The sequence below is a fragment of the Egretta garzetta genome, unplaced genomic scaffold (genome assembly GCF_000687185.1).
Source record: "Egretta garzetta isolate BGI_Z169 unplaced genomic scaffold, ASM68718v1 scaffold38, whole genome shotgun sequence".
Taxonomy (NCBI): Eukaryota; Metazoa; Chordata; class Aves; order Pelecaniformes; family Ardeidae; genus Egretta; species Egretta garzetta.
Window position 1 is genome coordinate 2,879,139 of NW_009260667.1, and position 18,805 is coordinate 2,897,943.

The window sequence follows — 18,805 nt, forward strand, 5'->3', positions numbered from 1 at the left end:
ACCTTAAAACCAATACAGAGAAAGTTTAGAGGAAGAAGTGTGCATCAGCCACAGCTCCTAACATCAGCAGAACACAGCCTGCGTTCTGATAATAAAGGCTAAGCGTTACGAGTGAGCCACAAAGCTTCAGATAAAAGGAGCCAGTCTCTGCTATTGCCACCATTTTGGCACTTTTGAAGCGTACAGAGAAAGTCTGTTTCTTAGGAGTCATGCCGCTAGACAAGCAGAAGACATCTCCTGCAGAGCACCTAAGCCCAGTTCCTAGGTTAAAAGACCTACCTGCTACCAGTCTCCTCAACTGACACATTATTCTCTTCCTAAAGCCCCACCTACCCACCCATTTATATGGTGCTAAACAGGATTTTGCTAATAGTTGTCACATGGTTACAAAGCATACACATCGCTGAAAGATGATGGAAAGGTGCAACTGGAAGCATATGACACAGAAAAACATTCTTTCTTCAGTCATCACTTATTTAGACAAGAGTAACCAGTGTTCATTACTAAAGTGCTTGCACTAAGGAGCCAGCAAAATATACTGCAGAAACTAACTATTGCCAGGATTGCTTAAAATTAATTTCATCTTCAGGACGAAAGAGGCATTATAAATAAACTTCTGCATAAAAGATCAAACACAGTGCTGATACAGCATTTATGCCTCCCTATAAAAGCATTCCCTGTTCCATTCAATCACTACTAATTGAAGGACGGGTAATCCACATCCACGCCACCTAGGCAGCCGTCAGGGATACAGGATAAGGAGAAAAAGTGACACACGCAGCAACGAGGCAGGATTTTACTACAGATGCTGAAGAAATAATAGCAACCAAAAAGACTTTGAAAGTGATTAGCATTACAGTTGAGAGAATGACTTCTGAAACTGGGGAAACCCAGCCAAAATTTTTTTAAAATGCCTTAAAAATAGTCCTGGTGATACACATCATCAAATACGTAAAAAAGACTTGAGGTCCCAATTCATATCCATGGGAAAAAGGAAGGAGGTAAAGTGGGAAAGTAAGAAAAAGAGAAACAAAAGGGCTGGGGAAAATACCACAGGCAAGAAACCCTATCCCAAAGAAAGGGCAGAACCCAGGAACGTCTTCCTGCTACGGCCTACATCCAACCCAGAACTTTAGTTCTTGGAGCCTTAACACCACCAGCCCCCAGGCTTCATACCTGCTTTAAAGGCCTGCTGATCTAAACCTGCTTGAGGGTGATCTAATCAGCTGCGTTTAAAGCAGCCTCAGCAACTGGCAGGGCAGGTGCAGAAGAGGCTCCCAGCAGAGCCAAACCACACGGGTTTTCAGTGCAGTCGAAGGAAAGAGGCTGGCGTCGTACAGAGCTTAAAGGAAGAGATACGGAGATTGATTTACATACAGCTTGATACACCAGCACAGCGGGGCTGAGTCTTTCTGTGGAAACGAAGGGTAGATAAAATAGAGGATTTTTTTTAGGAGCTGCTGAAGACTGCTAGTCTGGTGAACATTTCCTGTCTCCACACTGAAAAGGAATTGTGGATCCTTCCCAGTGTCTGCGAACTTCTGAGCGTATCACATGCGATTTCCCTCTGTAGCCCTGCCAGAAGTCTCTTGCTGCAGTTTGTTCTTTTAAACATTTCCTCTTATATTTTAGCTCTCAGTTAAACAGCAGCTTATCAAGATTCTTTCCTTTCCCTTCCCTGTGGTTTCCTTGGCAATCTGTGCTGCCCTTAGGCCCTGTTTTGGGAAATGCTAAGGCTTAGCAGGCAGGAAGTGTTGAGGAACATTTATTTGTTTATGTGTTTAAGACAGGGCAGGTGGGCATACAGGCACTCACAGCAGCTCAGGTGCAAAGCCTTGATAAGAGAAAACAAGGTTAAATAGCTAATTAAGGGTGTAAAATCTGCGTGCACTTTAAATACCTCCACACAGCCTGCTTGGTAGACCAGAATTCAGTTCTTTTGCCATTAGATAGCAAGAATTGTTTTTGTTTACTTTCTGAGTAAGTAACGGGAAAAGTTTCATACGAGAAAGATACAACTTCTTTGCTAGACAAGCCTTTCAATGTGCTACCTGGCAATACACATGTACAATATGAAGAGTGTGTGAGCATATATATATATATGTGTATATATATATTTAAGAAAACCCTCACACAAACCCATCAAATTAAGAAACAATCCATTTAATGCTGCTTAATAAAAAATTAAAATGGTTCAATTCAGGGGAGATTTGGTAGTAACTTTGTTCTGAGGACACATATTCTTTGACAGTGGGAAAGGTTTAAGCACAACTTCTAGATGCCAGAGCTTCCAGAGCTCATGGCTAGGTAGCTGTGGAGCCAAAGCACCTTGGCATAGCAGCTGGTGAGTGTGTTCGAGGAGCCCCTAGTGCAGGAAGAAGCAAGTTTATTGAGGGGAACACAGGCTCAGCCATAACTGTGCCACTCTCCTGTTGGAAAGAACAAGTAATGTTCATGTAATGAGGAATGTGTGTTCAAGGATCAGTCTTGCTGGGGAGACATTACCATCTTATGATCAGTAAGGAGGGAGATTTCTGGAAGTGAATGTTCTGAAGTCCAGGAAGGAATAGGAGGGCCAGGTTGAAATGGAGGTCAACGCTCCCTGGAAGGAAAGTCAGGACAGACAAATTACCAGCACTAAGAATCCTTTTGTTTGTGAGTTTTTGACTGGGAATGCACAGCAGCACCTCGGTGTGTGTTCCCTCTAACCATTTCATAGAGTTTAGACAACAGGTTCAGAAATGAAGGGACAAGGTGGCCAAGTTCCTGAAGAGTTGGCAGCAGAATGCTGGAAAAGAGCTGAAGACTGCTAAGAGAGAGACCGCTGGAGGAAGGAACGGACCTAGCAAAAACTTGGAGCTTTGAAAGATACTGGCAGAATCATGGAGCCGAGCTCAGCACCCCCATAGTCAATCACCTCAGTACAACCCTTCCCAGAAGTGGTCAAACCAGAAGAGCTTCTCCAGGCCTTGTGTGCCCCAGGCCTCGTGTTTTGCAGTGTGGCCACTAATGTTTAAGCTTCTATTGGAAATATATTGCCCAGTGCAGTAAAGGATAGTAACCTGGGCAAGAAACAAACAAAATCAAACCCCTCTACAATTGATTTGTATGGTCTATGAAGAGGAAGCTGAGAAGGAAGAAGTTTATGAGTGGGATAGTATATGGCATGGGTGCTGCAACAGAGCAAGACAGAGATGATAGACCCCAAATGCTTCTGAGGCATCCCCCTCCTGTACAGGTTTCACTCAGCACTGTTCCTTATCTCTACAAGTTCTGTAGACCTCAAGCACACAGGTGCATGCAGCCTGTCTATGAACACTCATGTTGGGACGTTAAAAATTTTGGGTGCAATGTCACACTGAGCAGCATAGGAACAGACAGCATGAACTTGTTTAAATTTGACCAGCCATGGCTTTGGATGAAAGAGCTGGAGGACAATTAATAGATTTCTGGCTTTTATCCCATAATACATTTAAAGCCTTTTATTATTATCATTATTTTAGAAACACAGATATCAAACATTATAAGCAGTCCTCATTCGTGGTGCTTCTATTGAGATCAAATGCATGATTCTCCGTTAGTAATGACTACTGACGATACTAAGCACTGACTTTTCTCTTTTTGTTTATTTAGGAATGGACCTCTTTTTAATAGCACAAAGTAACGGAAAGCATTGGTCACTCTCTATTTGGAAATTTGAGATTATTTTCAGTTCTTGTCGACGCAGCTGGAGAAGGTCAGGAAGCAGTCTTTAAATGTTAAGATTTGAGCACAAATCAGGCCAAATAATGACACTTATTTTGGGACCTTGTGCTAGAATTGCAGTTATTTCTAAAACAGAACTGGTGTTTTTCAGTAAGCCAGAGCTACTTTAAAAAGCCAATATGCACCAAAAGCGTGGAATAAATTTGAGCTGCTATACATTTTTATTTCTGTTTTGACTGTAGTACTCCCCATTATGGTGTCCACCTTCTGTTTTGGCTCTCGAGTCAAGTGGCAAAGTCAGTAACCATTTCTAGATCTAGTCATTCCAATGCTGAAGATACAGAAGAATCAAGCTGCATTACAAACACACGCAAAAAGAATTTGTGTATTATTTTAAAATCTGAACCTCTGAAGAGTGGTGGTAAAGGGAGAGGACCAAGGGTGTTAGAAGGACCAGAAGGGTGAAAACAGTAAGCAGAAAAAAGCCATGCATGATAATTTCAGTTTTACCGGCAGTATAATAAACAGTTCTTAGAGACTCTGTGGAATAAGACATAACAGGTCTTGGGCAGCCTAGGCCTGAAGAACAAAACAAACGGAGTCAAAATGAGGAAAATAATAAGTGGCATCATCCTCAATCAACAGAAAATACGGAGATGAAGGAAGCAACATAAGGAGTTGAGTTTATCCCACTTCAGTACAGACACTAATGATGTAACTCACAGCATGTAGACATTAATTTAAACTGCTTTAAATTTGAGCTATGGCATTCCTCCTCATCACCCAGGCACATATTCCCCCCTTGCTCCCCTGAGATGCTGCTTAGTGCTTTTTTAACCACACGATGAATTAGTTGAGGGAGCCAGCTGAAAGTTAAAGCAATGGTGCATTTTCAGCCAGATCCAGGTCCTAAATCACGGAACGGTTACAAAAGCCAGCCTAAAGGAGGGACTGAGGTCGCACGGCCATGGCAGGGCCATGGCAGCCTGGACCCTGATTGGATTAAGCCGCTATAGAATGGCATTCCCTAAAGCAGGCTTGCCTGTGAGGCCTTTAAGATTTAAAGCTGAGAAGGTATAAAGGTAAAAATATGCCCATCATGTGAAAGTGTTCAAGTTTTGGTCCTATTCAACCCTTTTAAAATAATTTGTAACAGAGAAACAAACTCTCTTCCCTCGTCTACTAAATTATAGTCACTTCTTTAGAATCCTATGTTAAATTCAGAAAGTGTAACGTGGGCTAACAGAGCATTCAAGCTGTTGAGCCAAGTTTTATTCCGACAAGTCTGCCAATAACTTAAGAGGTGGCAGCGTGAAAAGTGAGGCAGAATATCGAGAACAGTTACATACTGATTTGTAGCTCAAACTATATTGCTGTATCCGTCTACAAAGTGAAGTTCCTGGTAGGTAGATTTCACCCCTTCCTATGGCTGTGTCGTATTATCACAGTTACAGTACCATCACCACTTACCTAATTACTGCACAAATTTCCAAGTCAAATAAATCAAAGTGCATTTTTTGACATTTAAAATTCAAGGTGGTAAAATAAAAACATATACATGAGGGAATTAAATATCATGAGACTATGAATAAAGCACACCTCCAAGCGTTTTAAAAATTAGCCACAGAAGCCTTCGGTTTCATCTCTGATACCCCTGTATCCACTGCCATGTTTCTTGTGCGATAATATATTTTGTGATACATACTTATTCATCAGAGACCAGAACAGCTCTGAAAAGTCAAGCTGAAATTTAAACAAGTGTTTTTTGGCATCTTTAGTTTGTGTTAGACCAGGTGGCAGCTGTTGGAAGATCATTTTGATTTAATAACTTTTTGTTTTGTTAGCAAAGAAAAACATTGTCCAGCCAAATCCTGCTGATAGTGAATAAATATTTCTCCTCCGTTAGACCAAATATTTTCATTTGTCAGCCTAATAGCTAGGGGTAAAAGATCCGAAAAGATTTTTTTCCTATATGGACTCAAATATATTTGAGTGGTTCAGTGTTTTATGGGAGGTGATTATTACTCCATAGTCAGCACAGCTGAGGTTACGTCTGGAGTACTGCACCACGCTTTTGGACAGATTTCTAAGGAAAGCAACCAAAAGGTAGAAAACACGAGCTCTGTGGAAGGACTGAGAGAAGTGGACTTGCTCAGTTTGAAAAAGAAAATTAAAAAACATGACTGACAAATCTTCCGGTTTGTAAAAGACTATAATAAAGATGCATAATCCCCTGTCGGGAGTAAAACTGTCTCACTACTGCAACTGATAGCAGAAGCCTTCACAATTGTGAATCTTATAGTTGACACAGGCACACTTGACTCCATTTGAAAGATGCTTGATTACCTGTAATTCTCAGAATTTGCTTCCATTACACCACTGTTTCATTTCTGTCATGAAGACATACACTTAAAAAAAGGGACAAGTCATTTTCTTATCACAGATCTTTGTGCCCATTTAAGCCTTTACCTAGATCTTCAGCTGTAAAGTTAAGTGAGATAAAAGACTGTAGTGCTAGATTTCAATCCAACTTAAGAATCAAGTATACTTTGTTATTTCTTTTGATATTTCTCAAACATCTTTGGAGTGCCTTCCAGGTAGGACAGGATAAGAAATTTTTTAACCCTACATAATTACTTGCTTCTTTACAACTTCACTGAGCTACTAATTGGAAATGGAATAGGGAAAATGCATTTATTGTTAGCTCTGCTTCTTCGCAAAGAATTTTGGCTGCTGATATCCTTTGGCATAACCCATTATTTAGTATGGATTTCCTGATTTAACATTTCAAAAAGTTACAAAGCTCTAAGAAGTAAATGCTCTGTTTTCATAAAAATCCTTATCTAGGGTAATGAGCCAAAGAACACAGCACAGCACTCAGACCTCGACATGTTCAATATATCAACACAACTCTTAAGCACTAATGCACACTTCAGTGTGTTCATACATGTTATGTTAAATGCAACAATGAATTAAGATTGCCAAGACACCTGTCAGCTTCTTGAAGGAGTCTACAGCATGTACGCACTGTCCTTCCAAATTACATAATTATGAGGAAATCTGGATTATAACAGGCTATTTATACGTAGATGGAACCTGGTGATCAAATCAAGTGAAGCCATGCTTTGTGCGCTGTACGCTGTTAGCCTTATTTTGCTGCAGGGAGAATATTAAATAAATCAAAATAAGTGACCTGATGGCTGTTATATATAGCTGTGACGAGAGGCAGAGAACGCAAGTGAGCCCAGCTGTTCATACGTGCAGCTTCTAAGACTGTGTTAAGACAGACCATGGAAATCGCTTGTAGAAAATCTGTTTGTTCAAATTAGGATCAGAACTCGCTCCAAAAAGTCATCCTTTGATCATGCCCATGTCTAATGTCAAGGCTGTAATTTCACACTACACCGTCTTTGCCAATAATGCAAACGTGAGCAATCCTGAGCCTCACGCCAGCCACCACAGTGTGTGCTGATACAGCTGTTAGGAGGTAAATGCTGTAAACTGCATCACTGCAATAAGAACAGTGAAAAGTAACCCCTGAAAAGGGTGGATTTTTGACCCAAGTGGGCTCATGAGCCGGTTTATAATATGGCCACAAAACCCTGTGTTGACCTAGCTGATTGGTGAAAAATGAACAGCTAATGATGGATGGGGTTTCTTAGGCCAGGTTTATCACCAAGACCAGTGTACCATAAAACTAGGTCCCAAGTGAGTCACCAACGTAGATTCTCCAGGTTTTTGCTAAGGACTGCAGCAAAAGAATAAAGAACTAGCAACTTTGATAAATGTGAGATCTGAAACCTGTTTTAGTAGCAATGCAAAGCACTCAGGCTACTACTGACTTCATCCAAAACTGTGAGGAGAGTGATAAATCATATCCTAAATCTGATCATTTTTCCAGGTTGGTATGATAGCCACACACATTGTAAACTAAGATTTGGATACTGTGGGAAAAGTTCAGGAGTACCATTCCTGGGATATACAACATTAGATCATGAGATGCCAGTGGATGAGTTCATGGAACAGTATTAATGGAACATACATTTCGGCAGTCAGAACAATTAGCTAGGAACAAAAAATATCTGGGCACTTTGTGAACTCAAGGATCTCAAGTCAAGGATGAGGAAGACTTCTTTTTCAGAAGCATGGACAATGCTTCAAACACAATTTATCCAAAGCAGTTGTTCTAGACGATTAAAAAAAATTGCTTACCACAGGGAAAATAAAACTGTTTCATCATCTTAGCCTAACCTTTACAGGTTACAGAAGAACATGCTCTACCACTAAGAGGAGGGCTTAGCTTCTGAACGCACTATGAGAAGCATCTTTTTTTTTCTTTTACAATTTCCCCACAAAATTAAGGGCAGAGAACACAGTGTTACTGGTTAATGAAGAACGGCAAATCATTCTCTTCCCAAAAGCTGTGTGTGAGGGAGAAGAGAGGCATTATTCTGTGAAAGAACGAACAGCGTCAGTCACATACTCCCTTCTCTATCAATGGACATTTACCTCCTTGTGGTCTGTGAAGGAAGCCACGTATTTAAGAGCGTTCATACAAAATCTCTAATAGAAGAGAGGGAGGTTGAAAGAAAGCACTTTTTTCTGACATATGGTCAAGAGTTCCACCCTATCCTGCTGACCTTCGTTAGCTTCCCCACTTCCCAGGACAGCATCCTAGGAAAGATACTGCTCCAAAGCACTTCCATCTACAAACCCCTTTATTCTGTAGAATCAGCAAGAGGCAATAAATACCCTAAGTAACTGATGAGGTGTTTTGTGACTCGGAATGTATCCAGGTGCAGGTAGAGCACTCCATACAAGGAGGCAACTCTCTCGCCACCAGAGACACGAGACCTTTGCTTCATTTTGTGTCAGAGGGCAAAAGGAAGAGAGGCAGTGAAACCATTAACCAGCTCCTCTGCGAGGTGAGCATCTGTTTGCTGCTCCCCATAACACCACCACAGATTAAAAACCAACCCACATAACCTCGTACCAAACATCCAGACCGGTGTCAACTAAGTTATAAGATACACCTTAGAAAATACACAATTCTTGTTCTCTCATGGATTCTTAATCACGCAGGCTATAGTTGTGATCTAAGGAAAAATGACAGAACATTAGGGAAAAGCGAGTATGCTGATTAAACAAAATACCGTATGTTGTTAAGCACTCAGATAATTTTGCTTTAAGAAAATTACTTCAGGACATAAACAAAAATGTACAATCAATCATTATATCAAATCAAACAATTATATTAAGGTTCAATTTACAAAAGGTTAACAAATAATTAATAGCTGTTTTAATAAACGGGTGTTTACTTCTCATCTATTATCAGTCCAACAGATAGCTTCTAGCTGTCTACAGTACTTGCTACTGATGTGCTTATAACCCTCTCTAACATATACTACACATTTCTCTGACATGAATTACAACACCTAGAAATCATTTATTAACCCTTCATAGAATTCTAAGTAAACCTTAATACGAAGCATGACTAATTTTATACTATTTCAGCCCCATACCCCAGGACACATCAAATACTAGCTCTTTCAAGTTTTTATTTAAAATTCTACATTTTAGTTGGGAGCCACATCACTAGCGACAGAATCACAAATGCCTACGGTGGCTTAGGCAACACACTGCAGACACGAGAAGTGAAACGGAAGTGGTGGGGGAAGATCACAGGGAACAGTTCAGGTTCTTCCAAAACAAATGTCCTGGCTTTTTTGTTGGAACAAACATTGATACCATGACAACAGAATCAGAGAGCAAAAGAAAACGGAGTCTGTTGTAATTCAAGACATTGTTTTTCCTTCTTTTTAGGAAAAAAACCCACAATACATTATAATATAAATAAATAAAATGGAAAACACAAAGGTAAATTCCAAACCCCACCACTAGGATCTTAAAAAGGCAACAGCCAACTATTTCTTGGATGCAGCCTAAACTTCTCTTACCTGCAAATTCTCAGTATACTTAGAAGTCCTATTTAGCGTATCAGACTCAGGGAACAAGATGTATTATATTTAGGCCTCCTTTTTTTTCCATTAATATTTTAATCTTCAAACCCCCACCTTAGTTTTTTTTCCATCAAATTGCCTGCTGTTGGTTTAACAAAGTTCAGCTGAGACTTACACTTTTCCTTCACTTTCAGAGCCCCTGTCTTCATTCTCACAGTCTTCCACAAGGTCGTCACACTTCTGTGTCTTCTCTTCCTCCTCCTCCTCCTCCTCTTCCTCCTCCTCTTCCTCTTCCTCATCTCCAAAAGTCTCTTCTTGCATTGTAGTAAAAGTGAAAGACCTGGCAGCAACTTGTGCAGCCAGACCAGATGTGAAGTTTAAATCTGTTGATATGTGGAGCTGGGCCAGCCTATGCTTGATTTTTGAATGCAATGCATCCTTAGAGGGAGGCTGTGAAACCTTTACTCCATCCATATTACTCGCCTTGAGTTCTTCAGCTTCCCCTTCACGCTGATAACACGTTCTTTCTTCAGCCCCTGTAGAAATACCTTCATCAGTACTACCGTCTTTGTTTTTCTCCATCTCGGGATCTTCGTACAAATACTCTGTCCTGCTTTTATCGGCAGCATTCGCTTTTGGATTAGAGTCTTTTTCTTCAGGTTTATCACAACTTTGGCTGCAGTCCTGCTTTTCTGTATCTGAATTCATATGTGATTCCAAATTATTTAGTAGCTTCAGCGGTTCTACAGGATACAAGGGGTTCACTGCAGCTTAAAAAGGGGGAAAAAAATGAAATGATAACTAAAAGCAAGCTGCAATATATAAATAATTTATTTGTGTTTGAGAAGATGCAAGATTGTAGAGGTCAAAATGGATCAAAAAATAAAATCAAAACAACAGTAACAAAAAACACAATCAAAGAAAACTTAAAAGAAAAAGTGTTTTCTAACCACAAAGCTGAATCAAAATGTGATAGCTACTTGTTGCAACTACTCCTTAAAAATCTGTGACGTAAAAAGAGAGCGTGAAATTCATGATGTTTAAAAACAGCATCAAACACAGACGGTACATTCAGTGTTCAAGTAAAAAACAAGCAGAACTACTGCACTGGGTACAGATTTGAACTGTCTTTGAAACAACAGTTTACCTAATCCAGTAAAGACAGCTGGTACAATGAAAAAGTCCTTATATGCAATATCTGAGCTCATACATCACAACATACAAGTACAACACGTATTCATACAGTCAGGTAAGGTGTCCTCACAAATAAAGAGTGGTTTAATTTAGCCTCTCTTGAAGTTAGTAGCAGCAGCGAGTCCCATTGCCAGCAACGGGATGCTTGCCAGGAAGTCTCTCCTCCCAGTGTTAAGGGTTAGTATAACTTGGTACAATCACTTCTTGAAGAACAGACGTCTTTCTTTTTAAGAAAACGATATAGTGTCCATTTCCAAGTAACAGATTCCCTAAACTGCAGTAGCTCCATTAGAGTAGCAGCACGAACATAAATGAGAGCGGCAACAGCAGATTCCCAAGTGGCATTTCCCTTTCTAATTCCATTCTGACTTTACCCCTGTAAGCAGAGATGAAAATAACTCTGGGAAATACACAAACTTTTCACGGGAAACAAAATTTACGGTATTAGGATTTTTCCACCGCATCCTATTTCAGTAATATTTACTTTAACTAGCTGAAGGCAGGCGCATCATTAGGTTGTCACATTGATAGCTATTGTCATTAGCACACTGAAAGCCTGTGGCTTTGAATGGGTATTGTATTGTCTGTTTTAAAACCTTATATACCAAAGGAGCACTGCACCAGACTCATCTCAAGTGTTAACTGGGTAGTTCCTTCTCCATCTTGTAAAAAACATGTTGCTGCTTATTTCTGCCCATTTTTTTGAAGAGGCAGGAATACGCACAGTAATCTTATCATTTGGGGGCAAAGTTGTTGCTTACTTCCTCCAAAGAATACTTCCAAAGCCAAAATTTCTCGAAAAATAAATAGATACTTCAGATTGGTAGCTGGCCAATTTGCTGAATTGGATTAGTTAATAAGTAAGGTGGAATTAATCCATTCTCAGAGTGTAGCTTTCCAAATCTGAGGAACGGCTGTATAAGAACTGTTATATGGACAAGCTGGGAGAAGGGGAAACAGCTGGGTACAACGCAACCATTGACAGAATGAATTTTTTGAGGGAAGATGTTAGGGGAAAGGCTAGAAGAGATTTTGCACCAGAAGAGAGCTGCTTTACAATGTTTGACAAATGAAAATGAAGCCACCAACAATTTCATAGACCTCTTCAAAACCACTTCCATTTTACTGGCTCAACAGGATGCCAGAGGACCAAAAATATAAGCTCGCCTATACTCCCATAAATTACCTACTGCCCAGACTAGACTGTAGCTGTATTACCATGATGCTGTGCCTGGGCAAATTTTCTTTAGCCTGGTTCTCTGCTATGATGATGTTTTTTTTCTGGAGTCCAACCTGTCATCTCCAGTTGACTTCATGCTGTGTTCTTTAGACATATCAGCTTGTTTGGAGCTGACCTCTTTTATGTGAAAACCCTCACCAGCCCCTCCTTCAGTGAACTAAAACCCTAACAAATCAGAATGGCTTGCTGGGTGCCTTGACTAACAGATTAAAACCTTTGAATATTTCAGGATCTTTATCCACAACAAGTTAGAAGAACACAGGATTTCTGGAATATGATCATCCTGTAAAAGCAAGATTTAAGAGACCTATGGAAAAGTGTGATTTCATGGCCATCCATTGGCTTGGGCCAACGGAGACAAGAATATGAACCTTTACGGGTTTAAATCTTCAAGATAAAGCAAGTCACAAATGTGGAAAGCTCACAAAAATGTTTCTTTAAGGAATGACTCGGCGTACAGATAAATTAACGTCTGCAGCAGTAATATGCCAGGGTCCATTATGTTGTATTTAACTGACTTGTGCTTCTTTTGAAGAGATAATGAAGAAATTCCTTAAAAACAGGTAGAAAATGTTATGTCTACTGTCCATATCAGTCTTTCAGATTAGACACGCACGGTCTCTGAGCCAAAAGGAGACAATATTAATTACTTTCATGAACCACCCTCATGTTTTCCAGTTTTGTACAGGATGGAAGTAATCAATGATTAGTCCTAGGCAGCTGGAGGAAATCATACTTTCTTCTCTCCCCACCATTGAATCTCTATTTCTAAAACAATGCATTACCTATACATGGAAAGGAATGGAAACAACATGAGCCACAAAGGCTTTCAGGTGAACAGCTACAGAAGACTACAGGAGTCAGCTGACTCTTTCCAGCTATGGCCACAAATGGCCTGAGGATATACTGATGTGGACAGGCACCAGCTGCTAACCTAGATCAGGAAATATCCTATGCAAGCTCTCCTGACAAGAACTCTTTCTGTAGCAGTCACTAGGTCTGTCAGGACTTGAACTGGAGGTAGGATTCCTTCTTTCTCCCTTTGACAGGAAGGAAAGGAAGACCTGAAGAGATTTATGTGAAGAGTTGTGTGGTGTCACATCTAATACCATAAGGATAACACAGAAATCCTGCTCTTGAGCAGACTCTGATGCAATCTGACATCTTCATTTTTTTTTTAACTCAACTAGAAGAGAAGTCAATACCAATGGCCAAGTAATTTCCTTTGCCATAGTTGTAGCTAAATGGACATAAAGAAGAAAGTTGTGAAGAACGGATATTTTTGTGGGTTTGATGTCAAAAGAAACTGTCTCATAAATAGGTGCGGTCTTTACTGTGTGTTCCCACTAAATTATTGAAAAACACAATCCATGGTCTTTTTTTTCTGGTAGATGCTGGCAGAGGCAAAATCCTTGGATATGTTGCCAGACTTGAGGGTTGTTTTTCATAACATAGAACATGAAATTTTTTAGAGGGCTTTTCCTAGCCTGTCTTTAAGAGGAAGGAATGAAAATGGGAAAAAGAAGGGAAAAAGGAAAAGACAACTACTGCCAATTTTAAAGATAATAAATCAAACAGCTCAAGCAGTGAAAGGAATCAAGTTGTATCCAGTCTTATTGCTAGACTCTTGTTGAGGCAATAGAAACTTTCATATTCCTGCCTTCAAGTGCAAGCGGATGGAGCTACCCAGCAGTCCTCATAGCTAGTGAAGGCTAGTTTGGAAGAACTCTTTTTGTTAGGATTGGCGGGGGTTTTTTTGAAAACATATTCTGTATACTCACTCTCTCATGGAAACAAAAGCAGTCTTGCTCTTTTATGAGCCTTCAATACTTCAGAGTCTAGCTCTTCACTTTAACCTATATATATTTGTAAGCCTGGAATAATTTCTGATGGTTTCTTTAAATTCTGAGAAGTAATTTATTTATGCACCCTGATTAAAATTCATATTTACTGGAAAGCCATGAAAGAAAGTCAGTTCAGTTTGCGTGGTTTATAGCCTGACAGTTCTTTTTATGCTGTCTAAATATTTTGTGTGTTTAACATTTTAGCTCAACATTTTGTTTAGAGCCAAGTTCCGATTTCTCTGAGTTCTTTTCAATATATAGCAAAATGATTGCCACAAGTAATATAAAGAGATGGAATAGCAAACTAGGGCCACACAGCCCTATCAAAGATACTACTGTAGCTAAGCGCTGTCCGAATTCTAGCATAGTCAAAAGTTGATGACAAACAGACACCTACCCTTTCTTATAAAGGAATTAATTTTCAAAAGCAATGCTTACCATGGTCGCTGAATAGCAGCTGTTTCCATTTCTGTCTTTCTATTTCTGAAGCTTTAAATCCCAGTACAGATTTCAATTCTTGTAACACCCTCTTAGATTCCTGTCTCTCTCGTTCTTGTCTTTCTCTTTCTTCCTGGGAAAAGCAGTAAAAATCTTCCCTTCTGTAGTCATTCTCTGTATCTGAATAATCAACATATGCTTCCAATTCCTGAAGAAAGAAAGAAAAAAAAATTTTTATCTTCACTGTCAGTGTAGACCCTATCCTAAAATCTGATGCACGACCAAGTGACGAGCCAACCACAGCAATAGGATGGAGCCCTGTTTGAGCAGAGCAGGTGGGTCTGACACTGATCTCAGTTATATTTGTATAATTTTGGAGCAAGTCCACTCATTGAAAGTCAACATTACTGCAGTCACCTAAGATTTACTTTCATACACAAGTATAATCAAGTGCTGTACCTTGAAAATAGGAGTCCATTTCCCCATAATTACAGGCGGAAATAAGCAGTGCCGATGCACGTTTCCTTTTTTTGAATAATTTACACTGTAAGCAATTTTTCCTCAGTCAGGCATCTTACTAATTTAACTTATGTATATCCTCTTTAAGAGGATGTTGAGAATAGCAAAGTCCTCCTCTAATTTTAACTATATTGGCTTAAAAGCATGAAAAAACCCAGAGCTCCATTTATGTTATAACAGACAGCCAGTAAAGTTATTAGTCCCAGCTCTTTGATGGGATGGAAAAAAAATCTAGAAAGAACACATGGAGGGTAGGATTGGGAGAAGGCGAGGGAGCAACAGAGCAGAGCATTCTGCTTTCCGAATGCATCTGCCACTCAGTTCTGGGATGGATGAGGCCAGCAGCTCTTCAAGACAGCCCAACCATCACACCTGAGTTCCCAAAACAACACAAAACCGTTCAGTGTCACAGTCTGGTTTAGGTATCCAAAAATGCAGAGATTACAGGACATGGTTTAGCAGTGGGGTAGCAGGGTTAGGCTAATGGTTGGACTTGATGATCTTAAAGGTCTTTTCCAACCTAAACGATTCTATGATTCTACTCAAACTGAAGACAGGCTGGTTTCCAGGATGGGGAATACCTCCCCATGGAACAGCAAAAATAGTATACATATTTTTTTTCTTTAAGTCCAATTACAAAATGGCACTGGTTACCCACTTGATCTGTCTTGGCAAGACAAGAGGGTCACTGCACAAGCAACTGAAAAAGGAATGGACAGAGCAAACAAGTCCCAATTATTATTTTAAATGGTCCTATTTTTTTTACCTGCTCTTCAGGGATTGGATCTTTGTTTTCTATGTATATGGCAGGCTGTGTTAAAGGTACTGTAGTACGCTGTAGGTTGTCACAGGAAACTTCAAGTTTGCCTTTATGGGGAAAGAAGAAAAGGGATTAAAAAAAGAAAGAAAAAGATTGAGCATTGAATGATGTTTTTGACTTGCTCAGGCAGGGTCCAGGCATTTTCATTAGACAGGATAGGCACACATGAAAAAAATGGTGAGAAGGCTGGTTAGAATACACTGAAACATTGTGATAGAGAGCACTTAAATAACGTGGCTATTTTGATATAACCTGGGTCTGATGAAACTCATCTTGAAATACTTCAACTAACAAATCTCAGCATTTTTATAGACTTTGAAAACCTGCAGGTGGTGAGAAAAACTGGTAAAACCAGAGAAGAGACTTGGTGCCCAAGTTTAAAAAGAGAAGCAAACCAGTAAAATTATAGGCAAATCAGCTTCAAATCATTGGAAAATATTGGAAGAAACAATCAAGCAAAATTTACAGGGAGCTATTTGGAAGGTAGCAAGGTGATAAGTGACAGCAGTGTGGGTTTGTTGAGAATAGAAGATGTCAAATCACTCCAATTTTATTTTCCAATGCACTAACAGGTCTTATGAATAGAAAGAAGCCAAAGAGACTCTGCATTTTTTTTCAGTATGGCTTCTGACACAGTGTTGTGACATACTCCTAAGTAAAATGCATAGGCCAGGAGAAATTGCTATTAGGTGCATAGAACAGTTTCCTGGATAATCAGGGTGTAGTTACCATTTTCAGATAGGAAAAATATATTTGGTCTCAAGTCCAAGACTCTTTAATACTTCCAATGGGTGAAAGAAAAGTGTTTCAGCTCATTAAATCTGCTGACATTGGGATAATCCGAAAGGATACCGAAGGGCACCGTTGGAATCCAAAACAAACTGGAAAATCAGAAATACAGCACAGGATGAACTGGATTTTAGATACAGCAGTTTGGTGACAGTGGCTGCAAATTTTTGTGCTTTGGCATAGTCAAACGCACAAATGTATGGCACCTGACTGGGCAGCACCACTGAGAAAAAGACGTGAGGAGGCTACCAGTCAACTATACCCTGCTGCAAGCAAAAAGCCAAACTACATGCTAGCACATATAAACAGCAGCACTGACTGTCAGACACATGAAATTACATTTCTACTCTGGCACTGCTCAGGCTGTGGATGGAACATAGTACCCAGTTTGGGGCTCCTTCATTCAATAATATTGTGGACCAGCTAGGGGGAGTCCAGAGGAAAACAGTGGGAGTGATCAGGGGAATAAGTAAAGTGTAGTCATCAGGGAAGAGTTGAGGGATACAGAGTCACTTAGAGAAGACAGAAACATATTAACTGTCTTCAAAAACGTAAGAGCTATAAAGAAGAAATGGAATTCCATTGTGGCTGGATCAAAAGTACTGCTTTTAAATTGCAGCAAGAGGTTTTTATGTTCAGTAATAACTTTCTACTGGTAACGGAGTTAAATGCTGGAATAGATGCCTGGAAGTACTGTAAAATGTCTCGAAAGAGAGGTTTTTAGGAACAGGTAGACAACATTACTAATTCACCCTTGAGCAGATGACCTCGCCAAGCCCCACCTATCCCTATTTTCAATTCCTAATCTACATACTGAGTACTTAGGGATGGTATTCTGAAAGTGGGCAGTTCACATTAATGACAATTTTAGTGGTGCTCAGTTACCCACTTTTGCAAACAAGGGAAGTATGTAGCTCCCTAGTTGCCTGGGCTGAGCTAAAGATTTGACATTCTAGAAGTATCTAAATGCAAAGTTTAAAAGAAAGGGGAAGCATGTAGATTATAAATATCAAGCCCCCTTGTCGATTGCATAACTCTGCCTTGTAATAAAAACATTTTAATAATGACAGCAACAATAGAAATATGCTCCTGAAGGTATGAAGACAAATTTGGAAGAGTATATGGACGTTACCAATTGAAAGCTTGCCTTGCCAAATCAGAGGAGTAAACCAGCTGCTCTAGTATGTACTGACTGCTCTGTTTGTCACCAATATGGGGTGATGGCATTGCTAAGGATATGCTTCAAGATCCTGAATTCACAGTGTTTAACTAAAACTGCTGCTCGCTTTAGTTCCTCTCCAGTGAATCAAAAGACTGCAACATCCAGGAGCTTGCAGCAGAGTACTATGGCCTTGCTCTTACAAATACCTAAAAAAGTCGGATACATTTGCAAAGATAAGAGACAGTTTAAAAGGAAAAAGGATGGGATTTAAACAGTTGGAGGGATATTATTTCAAAGATCATCAAAACAACACTGTGACTAGCCATAAAAGGGTAAAATTAGCAGCAGATTACTACATGCTTAACCTGAGGCCTTAAGTGGTAAATCAGTTTTATCAGTGATAAAAAAGGTGAAAGAAGAAAGAGACAATGGCTGATAGTCTAGAATCAACTCATGTTGGAAATGAGCAAAGATCTGCATGTAGATCAATGATAGGCAAGTCTATCACTGCCCAAGGAATTTCAGTAGAGGGGAATTCCCCTGAAGGTGCTAAAGCCCCACTTGCTCCCGGGCTTTGCTCTGTATCTGACAGGGTCAGTGACTAATGGCACTGGTTCTAGAAATACACCCAGTCCTGGAAACAAAGAAGCCAAATGGCATTCACTAAAGTATCACCACCCGTGAAAGGCTGATGGGAGTGTACAAATATTCCATCAGTTACGCTTAAAGGCTTTGCTTTGACAGTTTGAGGCAATGAACTGTTTAACGTAGCTGTTAAGAGACCTGCTTTGACACAGAATGATTTAGGCCAAGAAGCATGCGGCGCTTGCTGAAGGAGACTCATCTGTTCATACAGAAAACAAAGATATACAAATTGCTCTGAAAATAAGTGCTAGGCAGCTACCTACGATGCCGCAACTAGGACAGCCCACAGGTCAAAACAGCTCCTTAGTGGTTGGAAACTTTGAACTCCTGGTTCAACAACAGCACTGCGACCAGTGAGTTCCCAGTTTCTTCCTCTCCGCGGAGCAACACGGGCCCTTTGCTGCTGCAACTGCTGAGCTGACTTCCACTTCTCAGGGAAGGAAACCTTCCCGTGCTGAGAGCGGTAGGAACCAAGAAGGACAAGCAAAA

General features: G+C 40.0%; 1 protein-coding gene across 3 annotated transcripts in view; it reads right to left on the reverse strand.

The window, feature by feature from the left end:
* Window positions 1-6,032: 6,032 nt before the first annotated feature.
* VEZT (vezatin, adherens junctions transmembrane protein) overlaps window positions 6,033-18,805 on the reverse strand; it is a 56,890-nt gene continuing 44,117 nt past the window's right edge. For all 3 annotated transcript variants that reach the window (XM_035901052.1, XM_035901051.1, XM_035901054.1), the window contains exons 10-12: window positions 15,667-15,767; window positions 14,382-14,589; window positions 6,033-10,435 (exon numbers count right to left, since the gene is read on the reverse strand). In XM_035901052.1, coding sequence (XP_035756945.1) covers window positions 9,837-10,435; window positions 14,382-14,589; window positions 15,667-15,767 — 908 coding nt within the window. In that variant the 3' untranslated portion in view covers window positions 6,033-9,836. The remainder of the gene's footprint in view (window positions 10,436-14,381; window positions 14,590-15,666; window positions 15,768-18,805) is intronic.